Source organism: Pteropus medius, unplaced genomic scaffold (genome assembly GCF_902729225.1).
Source record: "Pteropus medius unplaced genomic scaffold, Ma_sr-lr_union100, whole genome shotgun sequence".
Taxonomy (NCBI): domain Eukaryota; kingdom Metazoa; phylum Chordata; class Mammalia; order Chiroptera; family Pteropodidae; genus Pteropus; species Pteropus medius.
In genome coordinates, this window is record NW_024352784.1 from 12789084 (window position 1) to 12815050 (window position 25967).

The following is a 25967-nucleotide window of genomic DNA, read 5'->3' on the forward strand; positions in this document are numbered from 1 at the left end:
TCTGGAAAGATAAACAAAATTGATAAATCTTTAACCAGATTCATCAAATAAAAAAAGAGAGGGAACACAAATAAATAAAATCAGAAATGAAAGAGAAGCGACAACTGACACCACAGAAATACAGAGGATTAAAAGAAAAATACTACAATTACATGCCATCAAATTTGGCAATCAGAAAAAAATGGATAAATTTCTAGAAACATACAATCTTCCAAGACTGAATCAAGAAGAAACATAAAATCTGGACAGACCAATTACTACTAATGAAATTGAATCAGTAATCAAAAAACTTTCCATAAACAAGTCTTGGACAGGAGGGCTTCACAGATTAATTTTATCACCCATTCAAAGAAGAATTAACACTTATCCTTCTCAAACTATTCCAAAAATTTTAAGAGAATGAAAGACTCCCAGCCTTATTTTACAAGACAACCATTACCCTGATTCCTAAGCCAGACAAAAACATTACAGAAAGAGAAAATTATAGGCCAATATCTCTGATGAACATAGATGCAAAAATCTTCAAGAAAATATTAGCAACCAAATTTGGCAAGATATTAAAAAGATCATACACCATGATTAAGTGGGATTTATCCCTGGGATGGTTCAATATCTGCAAATCAACATGATATACCATAGAAACAAAATGAAGGATAAAAATCATATGATCATATCAACAGATGCAGAAAAAACATCTGACAAAATCCAGCATCCTCTTATGATAAAAACTCTCAACAAGGTAAGAATAGAGGGAAGATACTTTAATATTTAAAGAAAAAAGACCATATTTGACAAATCCACCACTAACATCATACTCAATGGTAAAAAGCTAAAAGCATTTTCCTTATGAACAGGAACAAAACAAAGGTGTCCACTTTCACCATTTCTATTCACATAGCATTGGAAGTTGTAGGCACAACAATCGGACCAGAAAAAGAAATAAAAATCATCTAAATTGGAAAGGAATAAGTAAAACTATCATTTGCAGATGACATAATACTATATAGAGAGGACTTTTTTCCCAGAAAATGATTAAAACTGATAAATGAATTCAGTAAAGTAGCAGGATACAAAATTAACATTTGGAAATCCATTGCATTTCTATACACCAATAACAAATTATCAGAAAGAGAAATTAAGAAATTTCTAAATGATGAATCTCATTTATAATTGCATCAAAAAATAAAATACCTAGGGATAAACTTAACCAAAGAAGCAAAAGAAATTTATAAGACAGTGAAGAAATAAATTAAAGAAGATGCAAATAAATGGAAGCATATGCCATACTTATAGATAGGAAGAAATGACATCATTAAAATGTCCATATTTTCCAAAGCAATCTGTAGATTTGATGCAATCTCTATCAAAATACTAAAATTCTGTGAAAATGGCATTGTTCATAGACTCAAACAAATAATCTAAAAATTAATATGGATCCATAAGATCCCAAATAGCCACAGCAATCTTGAGAAAGAACAAAGTTGGAGGTATCATGCTATCTGATATCAAACTATACTACAAGGCTATAGTAATCAAAACATCATTGCACTGGTTTAAAAATAGACACATAGATGAATAAAACACAAGAGAGCCCAGAAATAACCCCATGTCTCTATGGTTATTTAATCTATAACAAAAGAGGAAAGAATATACAATGGAGTAAAGACAGTCTATTCAATAAATGGTATTGGGAAAACTGGACAGATATATGCAAAAAAAAGAAAAAGAAAAGAAACTAGACTATTTTCTCACACCATATTCAAGAATAAACTCAAAAAGGATTAGAGACTTAAATATAAGAACCGAAATCATAAAACTCCTAGAAGAAAACATAGGCAGCACACTCTCTGACATTGCTCTTAGTAATATTTTTTCTGGTATCTCACTTGAGGCAAGGGAAACAAAAGAAAAAATAAATGAATGGAACTACATCAAACTAAAAAGGTTTTGCACAGCAAAGGAAACCATCAACAAAATGAAAAGACAATCTACTGAAAGGGAGAAGATATTCACCAATGATCCATCCAATAGGAAATTAATACTCAAAATTTATAAAGAGCTCATGCAACTTAACACCAAAAAAACTAAAAATCAAATTAAAAAATGGGCAAAGGACCTGAACAGACATTTCTCCAAAGAGGACATACAGAAGCCAACAGACATATGAAAAGATGCTCAGTCACTAATCATCAGAGAAATGCAAATTAAAACCACAATGAGATACTACCTCATATCTGTTAGAGTATTCATCATCAATAAATTAACAAACAAGTGTTGGTGAGGATATGGAAAAAAAGGCACCCTTGTGCACTGTTGGTGGGATAGCAAATTGGTGCAGTCACTACGGAAAACAGTATGGAGAGTCCTGAAAAAATTAAAAATAAAACTACCACATGACCCAGCAATTCATTCTAGGTATCCATTCAAAAAATCTAAAACATTAATTCAAAAAGATATATGCACCCCTATGTTGACTGCAGAGTTATTTACAATAGCCAAGATATGAAAGCAACCTAATCATCCATCAATAGAAAATTGGATAAAGAAGATGTGGTACATATATAGCATGGAACATTATTCAGCCATAAATAGAATGAAATATGGATGGACCTGGAAGGTATTATGCTAAATGAAATAAATCAGACAGAGAAAGACAAATACTGTATTATTTCACTTATATGTAGAATCTAAAGAACAAAATAAACAAACAAAATAAACAAAGATTCATAGATGCAGGGAACAAGCTGATGGTTGCCATACGAGAGGGGTTTGGGAGGCAGGGTGAAAAAGGGGAAGGGATTAAGAAGTACAAATTTGTAGTTATGAAATAGTCATGGAGATGTAAAGTAAAGCATATTATAGTTAATAATATGGTAACGACTATATATAGTGCCAGGTGTGTACTAGATTAATTGTGGGGGATCACTCCGTAAATTATATAAATGTCTAATCACTATGCTGTACACCTGAAACTAATATAAAATAATATTGAATGTCAACTAAAATTGAAAAATTTAAAAAGAGGAAAAAAATGAAGGGGAAAAAGAGGTTCAAACTTCCAGGTATAAAACAAATGTCATGAGAATGAAATGTACATCATGAGAAATATAGTCAATAATACTGTGATAGTGTTGTACAGTATCAGATGTTCACTGGATTTGTTATGGTGATCATTTCTTTAGGTATAAATGTTGAATAACTCTGGTGTATACCTGAAATTAATACAATATTGTATGTTAGATACATTTTAATAATTTTTTTAAAAATTTAAATTAAAGTACCTTAAAATGAGTATTATTATGGGATATCATAAATACAGCATGATAAATTATATAGCTCTTTGTAAAAACATGAAATACAGGAGAAGTAAGTTTTTTTTTAATTAACATTTCTTGAACTGTGTTTCATGTAACAACCAAAATTCCTGCTGATGTGGATAATAAATGGTAAGATTCATGTGTTATATTTCAACTTATGGATGTTCTTTTTTTGAAATGTAAGTGGTTGTCAGGGAGAATCTCTATTGTTGACTACATTGCTACTTGGGAACATGGTACATTGATTATACTGAGGCATTTCTATCTATGGTTCTAGAATAATTTTAAGAAAATACATGAAAGTACCTAAAAATTTTAACTCATATCTCAACCACAGAATAAGTTAGCATCCATTCAGGGCCCCTTTTGCAAAATACTGGTGTCATCCGGGGTTAGTTGAACAAATTCTGAGGAATAATCATTGTTATAGCTTTTTTAAGTTCCTTTTGGAGGTTACTTGGGGTAAAATCATTAAATGGTACTGATACACTTTGTTCTCTAAAATGCAAAGCAATGTGAAAAAAAATTTCAGAACTGCTGTGAACTCAAGATTCCCTTCCTAGACAAGTTTGTATCCTGAAAGTTGACTGCAACATAATGCATCTTGCTTTGGGGAAAAAAAGAAAAAGAAAAAATTGTTATTTCTTCAGTTCTTTTATGTAGGACAATAAAGTCATTTTTAAATTTTCTATTGTATAGCTATCTTTCAGGCAAATTATAATATTTTTACAGTAAAAATATACTACATAATAAAGCATTATTGTGCTTTTATAACATATTTATTAAAAATATATACATATTATAAATTCAAATGATTTTCCCTAAAACAAGATTAAGTATCATACTATATAAAATCTCTGAGGGGTTAAATGAACATGAATTGGCATTCTTTTATCAAAATGAAAACCTAATCTGACTGCTTTAATTTTTTGTTTAATAAAATGTTCTATTAACTTATAAGTATTTTATACCCGAATTTTAGAAGTTTATAAGTTGATTTATCATAGATGTGAACCAGTTGCCATTTATCTTGGTACGTATAAAGACTTTTATCTTTTTTAGTCCATTTCTCTTACACTAAAATGACATTTCAAGTGTCATTTCAGGCCCAACAACTATTCATATGTAAGTTTGCCAATTGCCTGTCTGTCAACTAAACAGTCTATCACCAGAGTACAAAAGTATTTACAAATATTTATTGTGAAGTGCATGTTACACACACACACACACGTGAGTGTGTGTTTGTTTATAAGTTGCAGGAAGGAAGCATTTCATTTATTCACTTACTTATTCAACAATGCAGTATGTATCAAATATCTGTTAAGTGAAAGAATCAATCAATGCTTATGGTATGCCGTACTAGATGATTGGCTATAAATACGACTACGAACTTCCCTGTCTTCAAGAAGTTCACATTCTAGCAGCAGATAGGCATATGTAAAAACAAATTTGACCACTAGACAGCTATTACATGGATGCAGACATTGTACTAAGGACATGGAGAATGGCTGGCTCAGTCCAGTAGGAACATATTTACAGAGGAAATCTGCATTTGAGCTGGGTCTTAAAGGTTAATAAGGAGCTTATTAGATAAGTGTCAGGCTAAAGACTTAAGAGGCATTCTAGACATAAAAAAAAAAGCAGTTACATAGAAATGGGAGAATGAAATTCAGATTATTTGAGGAACCAAATATAACCAAATATAGTTCAAGCTAAGGCATGAAAGGTGGCAGCACCTGAAATGGAAAGTTAGACAAGGGCCAGGACATAAAGGCCATGTATGGGAGGTTAAATCACGCAAATTTCATTCCTCAGGCCAGTGCTTCTCAAATCGTAGTATGCAAAATCAACTAAGGATACAGCAGGGATCTTGCTAAAATCAGGTTGCCTCAGTGATTCTAGTATGGGGCTTGAGATTCTGCATTTCTAACAAGCTCTGAAGGGATGCCATTGTAACTGGTTGACAGACCACACTTTGAAAAATGGGGATTTCAGGGGACAGAGAACCCCTGAAGAGTTTTAACCAGATTTGCAACATATATACAAATTATACACATATACACACAAGTATATATATATACACACATATACATACATATAAATGTATGTATATTTTTAAAGGAAGATCCCATCCTAGTTAGCAGCATAGAAAATGTATAAAGATGGGAGGGTGGGAAAGGTAAGAAAAATGAATAGGAACTGTGATAGATTGGGATTTAGGGAAAAAAAATAATCAAGACCAACTTCCACTTTTCTAACCATAACAACTGGGGAGTGGCATTGATAGTAGGATAGAAGTCCCACTTATCTACTATACCAACTGAGATGGTGGCATAGTATCCAATGAACACAGAATTGAGCAAGAGAATGGTTTGTGCTTAAAGGACTCCAAGAATAGACAGTGTCCTGGAACTTTTTACTTAAGTTTATTTCATAGGTAAAAAGATTTCTAAGTTCTAAGAATTTATTCATTTATTGTCAAACAAATTTTTCATGAAACTTGTCCCCTGAAAGGTTATTTCAAGGACTGAATCACTTCAATACAAAGACATGTATTTGTGTTGGTAGAAATATTAGGTATTTGGGGGGGGAGGGTTATTTTTATAGGATTTCAGATCTGGTACTAATTTTGAACGCACACTGAAAGAAAAGCTTGAAATATTTGGTCTCTTTCTCTCACCAATAAATATCTATGAACCTGGGAAACATTTACTAAAGCCAGAGAAAATCCCCATCACGACAACTGTACAATAGACATTTGCTACTAGAGTGGTAACTAGCTAATTGAATCAATGATGCTACTATGAAACTTATCTTTAAATGTCAGAATCCCCCAAAAAAGAGGAAAAGGAAGAGGTAAATGAGAAGGAACAGAAACATCCAAAGTTATTTAGTGACTGTATGTTATGTACAGCCGCTATACTAAGCCAAATGCACATTTGTACTAGCTTTTTCCTTTGTCTGGAATATTTTTCCTCAAGACCTTCAGCTAACTGGTTCTTTCAAGTTCCCAGAACTTTTCAGAGAGGGCATCTCCATCCACCCTATCTAAAATAGCCCATTTCTTTTTAGAATCATCCATCTTTCTATATTCCATTTACCTGCATTTTTAATGATAGCAACTATTGTTATCTGACGTTATATTTATTATTTGTCTGCCTATTAATGGCCAGTTGCCTCACTCTATAATGTAAGTTTAACCACAGTAGGGACTTTGTCTCATTTATTCACTGTTGTATCTCTACGGCATACAATACAGTGTGGACTCAGCAAATATTTGTGGAGTGAATAAATATTGCATTTAATTCTCATAACTACCCTTTGAAGTGCTTATTGTTATTTCATTTTATAAATAAGAAAACTGAGATTTAGGTTGATTTATTTGGCCCAGATAACAAAACTAATAACTGGCAGAGTTAGGACTCCCACAAGAATCTATTTGACTCCAAAGGCTATGCTTTCAAAAACTATGCTATGCTGCCACTCTGAGCCAAATTCAGTGATGGATGCCAACTGCTGTCCAACTGCTTAATACCTGAGTCTCTGAGGGACCTCAGACATGTCAGGCCAATTTTCCTGGAACACTGTAATTAGCATGAAATTAGCTTTAACACGTATATGAATACAGCTCTCATTTTTTTTGACCATACGGTAATGCTAATGGTAATAAAAGATACCGGTTTTACTCTAGGATTTTCTCCTTTCAATAATTATAGTCATTCTTTCCATGTATACAGTAGTTTATATTTTTCAAATACATAAACTCATTTGATTCTGTACAATAATCTTGTGAAGGAAGTACTGGTAAGCCATTATTATTATCCCCATTTCAGACTTGAGAAAATAAGGCTTAGGGAGGGTAAACTGAATTGACTAAGATTACAAATACAATAAATGGCAAACCTAAGTCTATAACTTTATTTTCTGAACCTTGGTTAAACACACATTCCCAAATTGCCTTTGGTGAAACATATATACATGCAATGAGACAGGTCCCTCAGGCAGCAGTAATCATGGCTAATCTGCTTTAAAAAAATCTTATCTGCAAACAATCAGATGAAAGAATGAGTAAATAACAAAGGAAAGTGATGAATTCTTTTGTACTTTATAAAGAGTTAGGTGATTTATTTACATTTTGAGTACAGTAAATGTGTTTAAATATTATTTGATTTGTATTTGTTTCTTTTGCAAACCCACTTTTGTCTCATAAAATAAGATTTAGCTAAAGGTCTTAGAAAGGCCAATCCTCTCAAACTCACAGCTCTTTAGAGCACATGTAGCTTTTACTTATAGTGTCAAAAAGGGCTAATGTTGTGAATAAAACCCTGGTAATCAGGTTTGGCAGGAAAGACTATTTACTACAGATGTATTAACAGATGACTGGTATGATTCATATAATAAAATTTTACTTCATTTGTAAAAGTTTACTTTTACAGTCTATGATATGTGTCAAAAAATCTACAAATCACACTAATTCTGAGTAATTCTAAACTATTATGTGGGTGCATTATTTTTATTTAATTAGAAGTTTAAGTTGAGAAGGAATAAAATCCAAAATTCAGTGTCAAGAGTATGTTTTAACTAAATAACCTTGAAATGGTTCAACCAGGAGACAGTGATAGTGGACAGGAGCATAGATATTACAGTCACGAAGACCTAGCTTTGACTCCCTACTATAAAACTGCTTAGTTGTATAAATAGACTTTATCTTTAATATGTGTATTTTACTTCACCGTGTTGGTCTAAAGAATGAACGAATTAATTAAATTCAGCAAGTTCCTTCAATGTGCCAGAAAATGTCTCATAGAGAGACAGTACATATACAAAAAAAAAAAAAATAGACATAGTCTCTTTCCTCATGGAGCTTCTGCCTAGTCAAGAGAGAGACTCAGAAAATAATCACACAAATCAGTGTATAATTATGAATTGTTATAGGCAGAAATATGGGATAATATGAGAGTATCAATTAGTTTAATGAGAACAGGGAAGGTAGCATAGACATAAGAAATGGCCTGTTCCGTGCATTTTTAAGATTCTTGGAGTATAAAATACAAGATAGAGTAATGGAAGATAAGACAGAAGAATTTAGGTATTAGGTGAGGGGAAAATTGTATACTAAGTTAAAATCTGGCCAAACGCTCATCTTGAGTTCAATAAGGTGCTATTTCAGGGCTTCCACCTGAGAGTTATACCACTGGACAGTGTATTAGATCTATCATTCTGGCAGCTGTATGGAATACTTTATAAAGAAAATCTCAGCTATTATACTAATGGAATTAATATGCTAAAGTGTTTTACACTATTAAAATGGTTAATTCTAGGTTACTAATAGAGTCATGGAATCCATTCACAGTGGCTCTTTCCCCTACTTTTGTACACAAAAAGGCTAGAATAGATTACATGTTTCCTATTATTAGCTGTATTTCTACTTCTCTGCATTCAATAGATTTTCTCTGGTCCATTAAGTATCCTGTCCCAATCCCTGTTCAGTGAACCTGCTATCTTGCAGATACTTGGTTGAGATGACAGATACCAGAACCAATGTTACCAGTAGATTAGATATGAGAAAAACACCAAGGAAAGATAGGAAGATAGGGAGACCATTACCCCTAACAGTAAACGGTATGCCTACCCACTACAAGGTAATATACAAAGTACTTTATATTTCTAATATCGCTGTATCCTCAAAACAACCCTGTGAGATAGGTACCATTTTATGGAAGAGAAAATTACAGTTGAGCTAGAGAAGGCAAAACCACTACTCTTACTGAACAGGCATTAACAATGGACAAAGGAGGATGTGGCAGAAAATAGGAGAGAGCTCAAATCAGACAAGTGACATGAGTGAGAAGTCAGGGACCAGCGATGGGTTTTGGAACTAGTGTTAATAATGAAGGAATATCTCAATTTCTTGATATTTATTACTGGGTCCCTACCTATCTCTGTATGCTTTGTATCTTGCTACTTACCTTGGACACCTTACATCCCAGCCACACTGACTTCCCTTTCCTTAAACATGCCATTCTCTCTCTTTTCAATCTCTCTGTCGGTCAGTCTGTCTGTCTGTCTGTCTATGTATCACACCTGGGACTTCGCCTAAAACACTCTTCCCATCCCCGTTGCGCCGTCCATTCTGCATATGAGCTTGTCACTTCCTACAAAAAACTTTCCCTGATATTAAACCCCTGACTATGCTGCAACCAAGTCCACCAATCCTCAGGTATCCCTGTGCTTATTTCCATAGCACTACCCCATTATCACAACTCACTGTTATTTCTATAATTGACTGTTTTTCCCATTACACTGAAAGTTCCACAAGAATAGATTGTTCATTGTAGCCCCATGACTTCCAGTATATTAGGCACATATTAGGCATTCAATAAATACTTGTTAGATGAATAAAATGAATGAATGGATTGCTGCTTCTATCGTGAGAGCAGATGCAACTATACACCTACATGAATAAACAGCTTTGTCTATAAAGATAGGGCATCTCAGTAAACTATTAGTTGCCTTGGTGATTTCATTTTCCTACGTAAAGCTCTGGTAGAAAATAAAAATTATTTTAGCCCACCCTCTCCCCCCAAACTACAGTTGCAAATATTTCTATGATGAGTTCATTTCTAAGAGTAAGACATGTCGCTTTTTTTCTATTAAAGTCATAAGAAATAATACAGTATTTATTAGCCTTGATAAAAATATCTTTTAAACACCCAGCAACTTGTTTCCTTTTGGAAATTCTAAGAGACTTTAATTCTTGTAAAAGGTCGTGGACTGATGGAGGCAAAGAGTGATATTTAAAGAAAAAATGTAGTATTAACAACATCATTAAAAGCTTCTTTTATGATGCCTGATCCACTTTTCATTCTGCTGTTTGAATTTTATTATGCATATTAACCTATTAGTCATATTAAAAATTAATAGTACCATCATGCTTTATTTAAAAATTACAGCATTAACTTAATATAATATATTGCAGTTATCTTTGTAGATCACTATAAAAAAAAATTTTTAATGTCCATAAGTCTGGGAAATGACACCAATGTTTGATTCACTCACTACTACTTTTTAAGATATCTAATATACATGAATAATTTTATCTGCAGAGATAATTTAGAATAATATTATATTATAGATAGAATGGGAAGAACTTCAGAGACACAATAAAATCTTACAGAAAAGGGCACTGATGTCCAGATGCCTCTCGGTGCCCAAATTCACAAAGTGCAGATTTACTTTGATTTTTCACAGTTCTACATTTCTTCTGCTCTTGTATCAAATCCCATATGCTATTACATATGATACTTAGAAAGTCCTACACAGTAAAAGGAAAATTCTACTGACTGCTCGCATTTTATCAAATTTAGCCCAGAATATTCTGCCTGCTATCCAGAAATGTTATCTCATTGCCAGTCAACTTACAGCATGTCTCTGCCTTAATATAGTCTAACATTATTTGCCTTGTATTTTAGTTATAAAAAGTATTGGATTATCTTTCAATTATTTAAAACATATTTAAGAGATGTCCACTCTAAAATGTTACATTACTAAATAGTGTCTACTCAGTATTACTAAGATGACCTCATTTTCCTCAGTGACCATACTCAGAGGGGTAAAGATATAAATTGAGAGTTGCTCAATAAATGATTCTGTGCTGAATTCTTTCCACATGCCAGAAATTGTGCTAGGTACTTTCTATACTTTAGCACAATACCCCTTACATATAGGTAGTGTTAGATCCTTTTCACAAATGAGGAAATCAAGGTTCAGGGAGGTTAAACAAGTCATCCAACTCCTAAAGCTAAGTGTCAGAACAACAACTGAAATCCAAGGCTTGCTCTTCACATTAAGTCAGTCAGGTTCCTTCTCTTTTTCAGTAGTGACATCTATGACAAAAGAGTTGCAAAATTAAAGCTAGAAATAAAAGAGATGACTTAATCTTCTTATGAAAGTAAATTGTCTGAACATCTGAAAAGACTTGAGACCCATGTGGCAGAAACTCTGTGCTTTTGGCTGCTCTGATGACTTTCTGGCCCAAAAATCTTTCTCCAAATCCGAAGGTTCTACAGATCAGACCAGACTGGAGCCCTTAAGACCTTAAGTAATTTGACTATTATAAGTGAGACCTAGGGTAGGATTATTTTACCAGAGAGTTTAGATTAATACGAAATGTGCCCTAATCACTTTCTTCCTTTTAAATGCATGAAAACTAAAAATAAAAGCACTTCTCCAGTATATCTGATAGACCCTTTTATATTGCCATTATGCAGGATTTTGCCTCAATTTGTTGTAATCTCTCTTCTCATTAATCTTCTAACATTCATTTTTAAGAATACAGAGCAAAGACATAGAGAGGAATTTATTTCTACAGTGTGTGTACTAGAAGGGCGTGGGAGAATCAAGTGAGCACAGGAAGTCATAGGAGGATCCAAGGGGACAATAAATGTCTTTCATGCCAAAACAGAAAGAAAAGAACCAGTGAAAGTATTTGTTTCCTTGCCACTGAAAACTTTGACAAAGTTGGTGGTCAGCTATGATACTGAGATGTGCTGTGGATGAGGTGAAGCCTAGGGCAAATCAGGGTAGTTAGCAGTTCCAGTCTCACATAAAATAAGACAAAGAAAGGGTCTTGCCAGAGCTGCTAGAAGGCCAGCTCTGCTAGAGGAGAAAGAAATAAGGGTTAAACTGAGATAGAATTAAAATTTCAAAGTCGTTGGCAAGTTTCCTGTCAGAGTCCCAGGAAAAGTCAAGCAAGGGCATCCCAAGTACATGGCCACTTGGGAAGAAAAGAATATCAATGGTAGTGGGTGAGGATTTATATTCTGAAGTCCTCTAGAAAGTCTCCTTACCTATATGCAGTTTTTAAATTAATCATGCCTTATTTCCCATTTAAACAATATAACTTTGTAGTAAATATGTTTGTCCTATAAAGATGATGTATATGCCACCCTAGAAATATTCAAGAACATCATTAACTCACAAAATTCATTAAATCTTACATGGTTGTCCTGTTGAATTGTATAATCTATACGATAAATCGAAATACCTCAATAATAATATTTATCTCTGATATAGCAATTAAAGAATAATAACATCATTTCTTACTTTTGTATCTGTGATCATTAATATTTTGGTAAGTGGGCATAAAATATATGACATGTTTTTAAATTAGATCATGTTTTCTAAATTGAGGAAACTTAGATTTCAATGTTGATTTAACTTGTTCAATGCAACAGATTTCCAGTTTAGAGTTCTAATTAATAACTTTCTACAACTTATTTTTTAAAGTACTAATTATGTTTCATAGTATCTGCAATCATCATGACTGAAATAATTAATTATGAAATACATGTAGGTCAGATTTGGCAGTATTCTCTCAAGAAAAGTAACACCAAATGTAACACCTCAGGAATAGTAAAACATAGTTAACAGATTATTTCCTTTCCTAGATTACACAAGGAAATACAATTTGTCACTTAGCTATTTTTAGAATTTGTTTTACTTAATTTTTACTGACTTCACTGGAAAAACTGAACAAGATGCTTGGTAATTTTTAGAAGTAAAATAAGGTACTAATCTAACTTTGAAGCCTGATCAACTCACCCAACTAGAGTTTTTAGGCTTCAAATCCATTAACATCAATTGAAGCTTCCATGTGATACTAGGCCCTATGAGAAGATATCCATTAAGATTTTCTGAAATATAATCTGTAAATGAGAAATACTTAAGATCATACTATGGGGAAGTTGGTTTGTGGCTTCAAAATTAATCTTTTCTTTAGTAGTGAAAGCAGATCGCAGTGGGAAATCTACACTTAGTGAGTCTCATGTAATAAATAATTGATTTTGTCATGTTTAATGGGTATCCAATCAATGTGAGATCTTAAAAGATATAGCTCAAATAAACTCATGGTATGCTTACAAGCAAAATAAAAAGAGAGCTAACAAATATGTGTGTTTTAATTAGTTTTTTCTAAAAACAATAGTAATTTCTATTTAAATAACCAATGTTTATGAAATTTAAATACATTATTTAGAACTGACACAAGTTAAAATGTATTTGAAATTTTTAGCTATTTTATGTAAACCCATAAAAGTATTGCCTATTGATTTTACTCCATTCCTAGTTTTACTGCTGTTTCTAATAATGCAAATATCTCATTTGCTTCTAATCAAAATAGAAATAAATCAGTTCAACAATAAATGTGTTTGTTTCAAATTAGGACCTAAAGATATTTTTTCTTTTAAAAAAAATTACTAAAATGCAGAATATCAGAGTTCTCCAATCAGAAACAATATGTCAAACCACAGTAAAGCTGATTGGCTTCTTCAAGCATAGAAGACATGGTTTTTAAATGAAAAGCTAATTATCACACTCAGAAAGACTACCCTGATATATTATGTTAAAATGATGTGTAAGCTACACTACTACTATAGATATTTTAATATTAAGCTATAAATAGATGCAAAAGCAAATCTTGACATTAAAAAAAAAAAAAACCCACAAGCAAATTCTTTCATTTGCACAAACACACAATATCACTTTAAGAAGTTGAAATCAAATAAAAACAGGACCCTCAGACCCTCCTGGGGAACAAAACGCCCAGCAAGGTAAATTATACTAATTATTTTATCTCATGAACTGGCAGCACCTACCACAGCTGTTTAATTGCAGGACCAGAATAATAATAGAAAAATGCTGCACACAACAGCCCTGTTTCCTATCCTACCTTTGTGGTGACAATGCACAGGCAATCCATCCTGGATCCCTACACAGGACTCAGTACATGGAAATCACACCAGCAAATCAGCAAAGGTGAGAAAAGCCTTTTGGTAAATAGCACACAGAAAGCAGAGCCTGGATTCAGCACAGACGGCTTTTCCAAGGGGGCCCCTCATGGGAAACTCGAGCCCTCCTCCACACAGCTCAAGGCAAGCAGGATTCTCCTAGGCATTGGAAAATCCCCTAGAAATCAGCTCCGCAAAACTTCCCGGTGGCTTGCTGGGCTCCGTGGCTGCATGGTCTTTAAGTGGATTCCGTGATCAGAACAAGGCTCCCGTGAGTGCCTCACACAGTTCTATCGTGGTGATGAGTGCTACATCAAGCACCAGAGAATCACATTTCAGCTCTCGTTCTTGTTTCTGAAGTCTGGTCTGCTGCTTCAGTATACTCATAAGATCTCCTTTGCCAAAGTCCCCCCTTTGCTGCCTTTGTCTTTCCTACTAACAACTCTGAGTAAGCACAACACAAAAAAACTACCCGGCCCATCTATCAAAGGGCTGTCGTTCAGCTGCCGGAACAGCAGCTTTGGGTAATAAAAAGCTATTTATTATGAGCATAATTCCCCAGAGTCTAAATGACTCGAAAGATATGACTGAAAAGCTAAGGTGCATGTGGCGCTGCATACATCACATCTCAACTCACTCGCAATTACAAGGGCAGCTTCTTACAAATGACTAACAGCTGGATAAAGAATATCAAGCCAGGGACTTCTATTTAAAATTTTTTTAAAAAATTAAAAAAAAAAAACACAAAACACTGTGCATTTGGAGGTTGAACCTAGGAAACATTAGCTTTCTTCTTTTATCTGTGTACCTATTTGTGTGGTTTATGACATATGCAAATACACAAACAACCTGAGTATTTAGACTAAAAAGTATATTACAAAATTAGGGTGGGAGGAGGTTCCAAAGTGTTTACAAAAGTTCCACATTCTGAGAGACAAAAAACGAGTTCTTTTTCAAACTTTTCCCTCCTCACTGGCTGCTTGCAGGCACTTATTACGTGGGCAGGGCTTTGTGTTCCCTTCTGCAGCATTCTACCAGCAGAATGATTAACCTGCCCCCTTCCCTCAGCAGCCTTCCTTCTCCCAATGACATTGCTATATACACTGCCTTTGAGGAGCTTGACAAGTATCACTCTGGATAATAATACTTTTTTTTTTTCATCATTTTAGACACATAGAGACAGACTAAAACAGATAGAAACAGGGTGCAGAGAGAAGAGGGGGTGGAGAGAGAGAGGGAAAGTGAATGACAGGATGGAAAGCTTGACTAATAAAAATGGAAAATCAATGCATCCTTTGCTCTAGGAAGAAAACATAATCAAGTGGACCATTGATAACATCAAGGTCCAAACCTAGTGTTAGCTCTCTAAGATACCAGTAGAACCATTCCTCACCTATCCCCCAATCCCTCTTAAATTTCATAAAAAATATTTTCTATAAGAAACAATTTTTTAAAGGATGGACATATAAAACTCTTCTACCTTTCACAAATTATCCAGGTTCTAATCTCAATATCCTCCTGATTTCTAAATAGCTGTGTGTGACGCCATCATTTATTATAATGGGAGCTCTGTTTCTAAAGATTTAAGAATTTTAAAAGTTTATAGCAAATAAAATATGTGTCCAAAGAAAAGGGAAAAGGTGGTTCAAAAGTTATAGATAATTTCCTCTGAACTATTATCCTATAGATATAGTAAACTTCAGATAATTTTCAATGTCAAGTGACACAAATAAAACCCATGATCTTATCCATGCAACTAGAGAACTGTTTTATGGTTGAGTAATATGTAAAAGTCAAAGAAGCATCACTTTGCCTATTCACCTCCTTATTTATTATATCTTCATGATAATTTAATTCAATACTTCTAAGCTTTTCTCAGAGTATTGATAACATCATGTTTTTGAGCATTCCCATGTATCTGAGTGCTTCCTGGATACAACCAAACCATCTAATATGCAGTTAATGCTGATTGTCACATTCATCTTCAAAATAAGTGGACTTTATGTTCCTACAGCACATAGCTGACAAAGCACTTGTGATATTCTCACCCACTTGAAAATTTAAATGACTTCCCAAGGACAGATACCTAGTAAGTTATTGCAAATCCAAGGCTTTGTTATTCATAATCAGAATAGAGACAAGCAGAGATTAGAAAGAGAGAGAAAGTAAACAGGGTAGCAGAGTAAATGGATATTTTATAAGGCTTCCTTGGCAGAACTATATCTTTGGAACTACATTCCTATATCCTAGAGTGGAAAAAGCTAACATCTGGGCAAACTGGCAGAGGGAGCCTGATTAGTCTTCTGACCCTGGCCGATCACAAATGAAAGCACTTTGTAAACAATAAAGACCTGAAAAAATGAAAGACAACTCATCTAGCATAGCTCCTGGCATATCATATATACTCCCTAAGTCTCATGTTTATTGAGAGGTTACTGTATGCTTTTTTGATTAATGTCTATATCACCTACTAGACTGTGAGCTCCTTAAAGGCAGTTTTAACTCTATATTCCCATTGCCTAGTCTAGTATCTCATTACTTGAAAATGTACTAATGTGGGGACACAAGGATGAGTCCAAGCTAGCAGAATCCTTACCCACAAGTGAATCAACAACTATAGTACTGCAGAGAAAGCACTTGGGGTGTTTGAGAATCACAAAATAGAGGCATGTAGGACAAAACGGAATAGTCATGGTAGGCTCTAGAGAGGAAACTTGAGTTAAGAAGGACCCATAGGAGTTAGCTAGAAGTTGTAAGAAAGAATTCTACGCACTCAATTATATTTTGAAAAGAAGTGAATCAATAATATCTTTCGTCTTCTATGACCAATTTACATGAACATATCCAAAGGATTTTCATTAAATAAAAGTACTTTAGAGCAGGCCTTTCATAAACTGAACATCAAAAATCTCTGGAGACAAAGAAATCATTCATATAATATTAAGTACAAATGTGCTATAAAAGCATGTATAATATACATGTCCTATAATCATTAGGTTGTATTTACCACATGTGATGAATTGGATAATGTTTGTATATTTAGATAAAAATAAATAGCTAACATTTTAAAGTGTAGTTCCACTTAGGATGTAGTTTTCCACTTTGTGCATACCATGCTTCCCCTTGATTTTCCTCGGATATAAAGATGATAGAAGATAATCCACTCTTTCACCTCAAGGGAAGCATTCTTTTATTTTTAAAATTAACAAGGCATTTGCTTGAAGCATTTTTTATAGGCATAGAGCTCAATTGAGCTTGTGATTTCACAAGTGTTTGGCAAGATATAAAGCCAGTCTGCAAACTGCATACTAACTATTCCTTAAGGTTAATGACATCAAGCCAGGAACAGTGACTCTTAGTGAAATCAACCATTGGAAGTCTGATATCAGAAAATTACTATTGTTAATTACTTGTACTAAACTGTACCTTAACCAAATAAATGAATTACTTTTCTTTCCAATGGGAAAAAAAATCTCTATAGTGAAATATATCATCCTAAAATCTTAGTCCCATGAGGGCAGATATAATGTATATCTCTGGTATCTAGCATGGTACCTGCACTTAAGAGGTACAAAATGCATATTTTTGGAATGAAAGAATAATCAGAGTTCCAGTTATGCCATTTATTTTTCTTGATAGAAATTTGTTTTAAAAATCCTGTGATGTGCATCTTTTGTCCCTATGAGAACCATATTTGTATACAGTGACCATTATATATTTTCACGTATATAAAAAGTATATACATAAATATATCTAAGAAAGAATATATATTGTATATATTTAAGAAAGAAATAGATTGGTGCATGTACCTGAAAATATTTGCACTGGCAAAGCCAATCAAATGCAAGAAGGTTACTTTGGAACAACCTGATCTACAATGGAAAGGACAATTTCCAGTTAAATGCTGCAATGATCACGGCATGCTGCTGAAACTAGGCATTTGCCCTTTAGATAGAAAAACAGTAATAAATACAAGCATTGTTATTAATAATAGCAATAATTTATCAAGTGGCTATTATCCGAAGTACTGTGGTAGATACTTAAAACATACTCTCTCTGATGGTCATAAGACTCTTCAGGAAGGAAATATAACCGCCATTTTATCGGTAAGAAACTGAAGCTCCCTGAGATTATATGATTTTCCCTAGATGATACTGCAGCTAGGTGACTCCGACCCAGACTGCAAAGTGCTTTCCATCTCATCATACCTCAAACCCTGAGGCAGTTCCTGCCTGCATGGGTCCAACTCAGAGTGTGGCAGAGAGAGATCCAAAAGACATTCTTTAGCCAAAGGTAGCCTGGGCTCCATGTGAGCTAATTACAAACAACTTGAGATCCCACTGTAAAGATAGGCACATCTCTGGGCTCCCACACTGAGGTCTTCAAAGCTCATAAGGACCTTGGTAGCAACCTAGAAGGAATGGCCCCACATTAGAGAGATCAGATTCAAAGGAAATAACTGAAGAAATCCACCCACGTAGACTCCCATCCTCATTTGTCTGTTCCCCATACACCCAGGACAGCAGGCGCACGAATGACATCTGCAAAGCTTGTTAGCTTAGTAAAATAAATAGACTGCAGGCAGGTCATGGCAGAATGCCTGCCCTGATTTCCAAACTCTCCAGAGGCAAATAAAAAATTAGGATCAACTACAAAAGGTCTGACTTTTCCAGAAAGTTTCCATGATGCAAAAATATCTGGATAGTACTTGATTCTGATTTTTAAAAAATCATAAAAGGCAGTTTATATATTCTTTGCATGTTAAATGTGTGTGTTTCTTCATAAGAGAAACACAAAAGTAAGAAAAATTTTGAGTGAATCAAAAATTGGAACAGAAATCAATAAATGTTCACTTTTCACCTACTTTCTCACGATGATTTTTAATTGTATAGAAAGGAATTGCATGCCAGTTTTGCTTACATGAATGAATTGGAACATAGCTAATTGATAATCATGTAATTACCCCCACCCTTATAATCATCAAAATCTAAATAACCTTTGAGTTTTAGATAATTATAAATGGTAAAGTATAAATAATGAAAACATTTGATAAAAGTTGTTTCCCTAACAAATCAAAGTTTATATAAACTTTGCTGAACATCAAGTACACGTCCTATGAGGTTCAATTTTTCCTACTATTATACAATGCTATGAGTTTAATAGAGTCCAAATAGTTGTACACAGGCCATAAATCTAAAAGGCTATGTGGTCTGAAACATAATTTTGCTCTCAAGTTAACATAAATAAACTTGGTAGTATTGCTTAATCCCCTTCCCACACTCCACCTTTCTACAGTCCATCACACTGGCCTGCTATCTGTTCCACAAATACAATATTTTACTCTCATTCTTCCTCAGGGCATTGAATTTGTTGTTCCCACTGCCAGAAGCTTTCCTATGGATCTTCACATAGCTGGCCCCTTCTCAATATTCAGGTCTCTGCTTAGATGTCACTACTTCAGTAAGTCCTTCCCCCACTGATCTCCTTAATTAAATTAGATTTCCTTCCATCATTCTCCATTACATAATCCTGTTTATTTCCTTCATAGTAATTATCACAATCTGAAATTATCTTTTTGCTCATATTTTATTATATCCTCTATTTGAAATGTATTAAGAGCCAGAAGCTTATCTGTTTTGTCAATATCTCTATCACCAGTGTTTAGGATATTGTCCAGCATACAGAAGAAGGTATATATGACATTTTTGAATAATTGAATAAGGTATATCTCAACAAAACTGTTTCTTTTATTAAAAAGGAAAATAGGGTTAGGGTCCAAAATAAAATTTGCAATCTATTGCTTTTAATATAGCTTGGTTTCTAAAGATGTGAGTGTCACTAATCACAGTATTTACAAATATATGAAATAAAAGATCGTTTTGAGATTCAGCATTAACTTTTTATTGAGCAGGATGGGATTAGGTACATTCACGTACATATTATCATTAAGTATTCATGGTCAGTGAAGTAAATATAATTTTAGAGGTGATGAAACTGAGGCTCAGAAAAGTTTGACTTGCCCAAATTTATATAGCCACTGAAATAGTAAACCAGTGCATGTTGGGTGTTCCACTGACTGAGTAGATGAACCAGGATATGAACCTTGATCATCGAACCCCATGTCCCACCCCATCTTTGTTATAATGGTGATCCAAAACATTTTCAAAATCATTGAACTCATTGATCCAGGTAGTAAATACCATAAACTTCAAGTGTTTGGTTCTAAGTGTTCCATATCTGATAACAGAGTATATACTTCACTGTTTTCTTTTCTTTTCTTTTTTACTTTATTTACTTAAGATCTGAAACCATAAAACTCCTAGGAGAAAAAGCATAGGCAGTAAACTCTCTGACATCACTGCTTTCAAACATATGTAAAAACCAGGTTCCTAAATATAGATATATCAAATGACCAGAGTCTCATTTCTGTAGTACTTGTGCTGCTTTAGAGACTGCTAATAAATAAATTTCTATTCGAATAGACTAATTAAAAATAATTTTATGACTATGTCAGAGTTGGTAACACAAAAATCTGATTTCTTGAAATGCTAGTACAAAAGTCCAGTCATTGATCTTTAATAGACAGAACATTGAGCCTGAGGCACTACGAGATGCTCAAAGATGAAGTAGAATATTTTCATCAACATGGAAATGAAGAGTAATTACATTCTATGTTTTAAATTAGTAAACCAAATTAGCTAGAGTTAGCCATGGTATTCCAGCTAAAAAAAAAAAAGAAAGAAAAAAGAAAAAGGATTATTCCCCCATTAATTCAAAAACTTAGAAGTTTGTCACTTTACTTTCACAGACATTGAAAAATAAAAAATATACTAAACGCTAAAGTAGCTTTAATATCATGAGTTTAATAAAAAGAATAATCACATAATATTTAAAGTCACTCAGATGAAATGCGCTACCTTGGGAGGTGATAAATATCCTATAACTAGAGTCTTTCTAGCAGATGATAGATTCCCTTTTAACAGGTCAGCAATAGAAGAGATTTAAGATAGGCATTGCCCTGATTAGCATTACAATTACTTTTAATCCTCTGATTCTGTGGTATTTTTTAATTTACTACTCCAGGAAGATTAACTCAGAATCATCACTTTTAAAATAAGAACCAGGGACAGCAATTAATGTACATATATAAAGGCAAGGGAATCCTTCTACTCTCATTCCTTAAAACAAATAAACATTTAAAAAAAAAAAAAAAACTTTTCCATGACTGAGTGGCACTGAGGAAGGTTCCTTATAAATATTATCAAGCAGAGTAAATAGAGAAATAGAGCTGAGCTAAAAAACTACTCTTAATCAGAAAGTGCAGGTGTTTGAGTACATTAACAGATACATTTCAGTCTGAAAAAAAATTAAGGGCAATGTAGGGATTCTCTAAAATAAATAATTTCCCTATTCTATCAAAGTGTTATGAATATATTATAACATAAAAAGGCCCATAAATTATCTAATCAAAGCCTTTAGCTTTAGATTAGGAAACTGAGGGGCACAGATAGGCCAAGTGATTTGCCCAGGAACACCCAGATAGTAAGAGTAAAAAGACAGTAACCCAAATTCTCTGGCTTCAATTATGACTTGCCCCTACATCATGCTCTCTTTCCAGTCTGATATGTTTCCTATTATGGTTTTCTCCACCTGGTTACCTCTCCATTCTCATTAGGAGACCTAACTTTCCGCCCCATCTATTGTGGTATTTCCATAGTATCCACTTAGTCTCTTTACCAACCAGTTCTCATTTGCACGATTAGCTAGAATCTGTTTTCTGCTTTAGAAATTAGATTTAAAATACCAAACAACTAAATCATAATCTAAAATTTTTAAATCTTTTTAAGAGGCATTTGTATAGTTCACAAATAAAAATAGAGGTAATTTAATCTGTTCAAGGTCACGTAACTAATTAGTGGTAAAGCCAAGATACAAACTCTACTCTTTGACTGTGGATCTTTTGCTCTTTCCACCTATCGCTGTCCGACTTTTAATATCAAACTTGGTTCTCAATCAGTATATTTAACTCCCCTCATAATATTTCCCCTTAGCTGTTCCACTATTATCTCAAACTTAAGATACCATCATTGAATTCACCCTACTTATCTATTAGTTAACCTAAATATTTTTATTTTTGTTCTGATATCACCCAACTCTCAATCTACTTGTCACCAAATCCTGTCATTTCTTTGTTTCTTCTTCTCCCTATGATCTGATTAAAAGCCCTCATTGTTTCTCATGAGAACTCTGAAAGACCAAATCTCCCAACTCTACCTTTTGTTTATTAGGTTTATTTGAACACAGAACATACCCCTAAAAGATACTTCCAATGATTTTAAATTGTTCAAAGAAAATAATAGAAATAAAATAAAAATGAAAGAACCACATTAAACATAAAATATTTCTTCACCAACAAAGATGTAAAATTCTCAATGATGTCTTTATTTTCACTTTCTAAATTTCAATTTACCCACTAGATTTACATAATTTTATCAGTTCTGAGAAAGACCTATAAATATTTTTGCAAATTGTATTGCCCTTTGTAATTTCAGTGTTTTCCACATTACATGACAAGTGATAACACAATGATTCACTTAAACCCTGAAACCAGAGCAAGATGAAGTCATCAGTTGAAAACACTGCTTTGTAAGGAGCATAGATCAGTTTGTCTATGTCTCAATGATGGGAAAAATATCTCCAGACATATTAAAATTAGGCTAAAAAACAAGTAGGGAAATTTTCCCTGCTGGACATAGATTAGGAATGCAATTGAAAGTTATTTCTGATTCTGATTTCTATAGATCAATGCCCTTGGGAAGACTTCTCCCACATGGCTTAACAGCTTCCAGAAGATAGCTCTGAATTAAGCTATAGTTAAAAGTGGGCAACTGAGCAAGAGTAGAGAGTAATACAGGACACTAACACATACTAACACATGTTTCTGAATGATGTAAGAAAATCAGCCCCCAGAGTTTTTTGTGCAGATCACTGAACAAATGGTAAAAACGAAACAAAAAAAGAAACCTAAAGAGTACATATTTTACAATATCTTCTCTCTTAATTGTCATATAAAGCCTCGGATTGTTTTCTGGGCCTTCCCTAAACTGATTGATTTAAAGCATGTGAAAGGAAAAATGGTGAGTAAACTCCCCAGAGGAAGCCCAGAGGTTTACTACTTATGGCAGTGGTCATCCAATTGTAGCGAATGTAAGAATCACTTGGAAGGCTTATTACAACACAGATGTCTAGGTCCCACCCCCAGCATGTCTCATTTAGTTGGTCTAGGGTGGAGCCCAGGAACTTACTTTTCTAACAAATCTCTAGAGGATGCTAATGCTGCTAATGCTGCCACTCTGGGAACCACACCTCAAGAACCACGGACTTACGAATTAGGTTGCTGAAATTTTCTCAAACTAATGTGGCTTAATGAAGCTGTTCCTATGTATTGTTCTCGAAATATATCACATAAGTCTAAATCTGTATGGGGCTCATGCCCTATTTCTACTGCTAGCTAACGTACTTTATTGTGTACAATTACTGTCATAGAATAATTAGACTTAAGATTTGGAAGAATCCTTCTGAATAATCTGACCTAATACCTTAATTCTGAAGATGAAGACATCAAAGTCCAGTGTTATATTTAATAGATCTATATAATCATGATTTCCAAATTGGAGTTTACTGTCAAGCCCTTAAAGAATGGTCTATGAACTAAAAAATTGAGATAACATGTTATATTCACACAATAATCATGACTATTCTTTTGTTTGGCATATAACCAAATTTGTCTTTAAATAATTAAGAAATATCACAAACGTATATTTTCATTCAACCAGAACTTATCTTGAACAGTGACAAGTAGAAATCACCAAGGTAAGAGCCTCACCTTGACCAAGTGGTTTCCAGGCAAAAGAATATTATAGACTCTTAGTTATGTAATATAGACATGGATTCAAGGAAACCATAATATCTATATGTAATTGAGTCTACCAATAAAATAAATGTAAGACTTGCAATTCATTTCAATAGAATGAAAATCTACTATTGGCCAGGTAGTACTGAACATGCACATATTCAGGATCTCATTAAAATCTCATAACTACCCTATAAGATAAAGAAACTGAAGTTTTTAGAGTTTAAATTGCATAGGCTAGCAATATGTTTTCCCACGATAAAAACACAAAAGTTTCCTAATATATTTATTTGCCAGCACTTATTTAATTTAGCTGCAAGAAAAGTTGGCACGTTTTTATCTTACTAAGGCCTGATGACTTCATTTTCAGGAAGAAACATAAAAATATTCTCTTCGACAGCCAGGAAGTCAAAATTTTTGTTTTCTAAGTATTATGAGTTCAGTATGGATGTCTACCCTCCCGCTGCCCTTTCAGAGAAAAACAATACCACTGCCAAATTGGATGACTTCCCTTCCTGGAAGCGCATCTAACATAATATAATAGCCTCAAAAATTAAAATAACACTTTCTATGTAAAACAAAAATATTTTTCAGCAGAGCAGATAATGGTCTTCTATAAAGATATTCTATAAACTATAAAGGTATTCTATAAACGTCAATTGTTAAATTTGGCTCTAAATTCCATGATTTCCTTGTAAAGAGAAGGAAAATTTATCATACAATATTTTTTGATATTTTTTCATATGATCTTTTTTATTTTAACTAAATTCCTCACAGTAATGATCAAAATTCATAATTGGCGTTGACTCAGAACTTTGTACAAATCCCAAGGCCAAGTCAACACTAGGAGACTCAATGAATTGGCAATGATAGAAAAATCAGTCCAACTTGTAAGTGGAACTGTTTTTTAATTGATATATATTTACCACTCATTGAATTTCAGTAGGCATATCTCTGTATATTGAAAGCAATTTGAAGGCCTATGGAACCATAATGAAGGCTTTCTCTGCTTCCTAACAGATTTAGAAGAAAGACAAGAAGAAACATCATAGAAGGTATATTTCAAGAAGCCTCAATAAATCCAATTCCTATGAAATAAACTCTCAAAAGAGTTTTATATGTGCTTTAAACACATATTCCATGTTCAAAAAAACAATTTGCAATTCATTTTCATTGACTTTATGAATAAAATAGATAATGGAACCCCGAGTTATATCATCTAGCTATAGCAAAGGAGGATCACCTTCTGACAACTGATCAGAAATAAATTAAATTTGAGGTTGCCAATTAGTAAAATACTTATAGTTGGAAATACGTATACTTTCCTTAGACACAAGCTCTTGGTTTCATCATTTAAAGCACTATAACTGACCTCTTTAACATTGCCCTGCAGGTCATTAATTTTGATTCTTTATCTTGATAAATATACAAGATTACAATAAAAAGAAAATCTATGACTGAAGTAGTTTTCAGATTGCTTTGGGGAAGCTATTGAAAAACAAACAAACAAATAGCACCTGAAAATCACTACAACAGCATAGTGTGAGAATTTTTCTGAAAGACCTGAACCAGATAAGAGAATAAAAGCGCAGAAGTTTATAAAATGGTTATGTGATCACAAGCAACTTAGGAATATACAACAAAACACAGAAAATAAAAATTTCAAAATGAAAACATACAAATAATCAAAATGATACATGGTCACGATCAGCTCAGTAGCAGGAGAACTCAGTATACTGACCAGACCAAAGCCAGAAATTAAATTACATCCCACAGAGAACAAGACACATCTTGCCCCTTAAACACAGAAGTAAAGAAAACACTCTAACACTTACACTGGTCTTCTTGTCCATTTCATTTTCAAAACACTGATGGTCTTTATTCTGTTCAATACATGAAGCGTTTTCCTTTGGCCCACTGCAACCTGCAACCTAAAAAAAAAAATTAAAA

General features: G+C 33.6%; 1 protein-coding gene across 1 annotated transcript in view; it reads right to left on the reverse strand.

Annotated features, from left to right (window-relative positions):
• DLG2 (discs large MAGUK scaffold protein 2) overlaps nucleotides 1-25967 on the reverse strand; it is a 1673246-nt gene that overhangs the window by 1342340 nt on the left and 304939 nt on the right. Inside the window, exon 4 of the mRNA XM_039848192.1 lies at nucleotides 25853-25948. Within this exon, the coding sequence (XP_039704126.1) occupies nucleotides 25853-25948 (96 nt within the window). The remainder of the gene's footprint in view (nucleotides 1-25852; nucleotides 25949-25967) is intronic.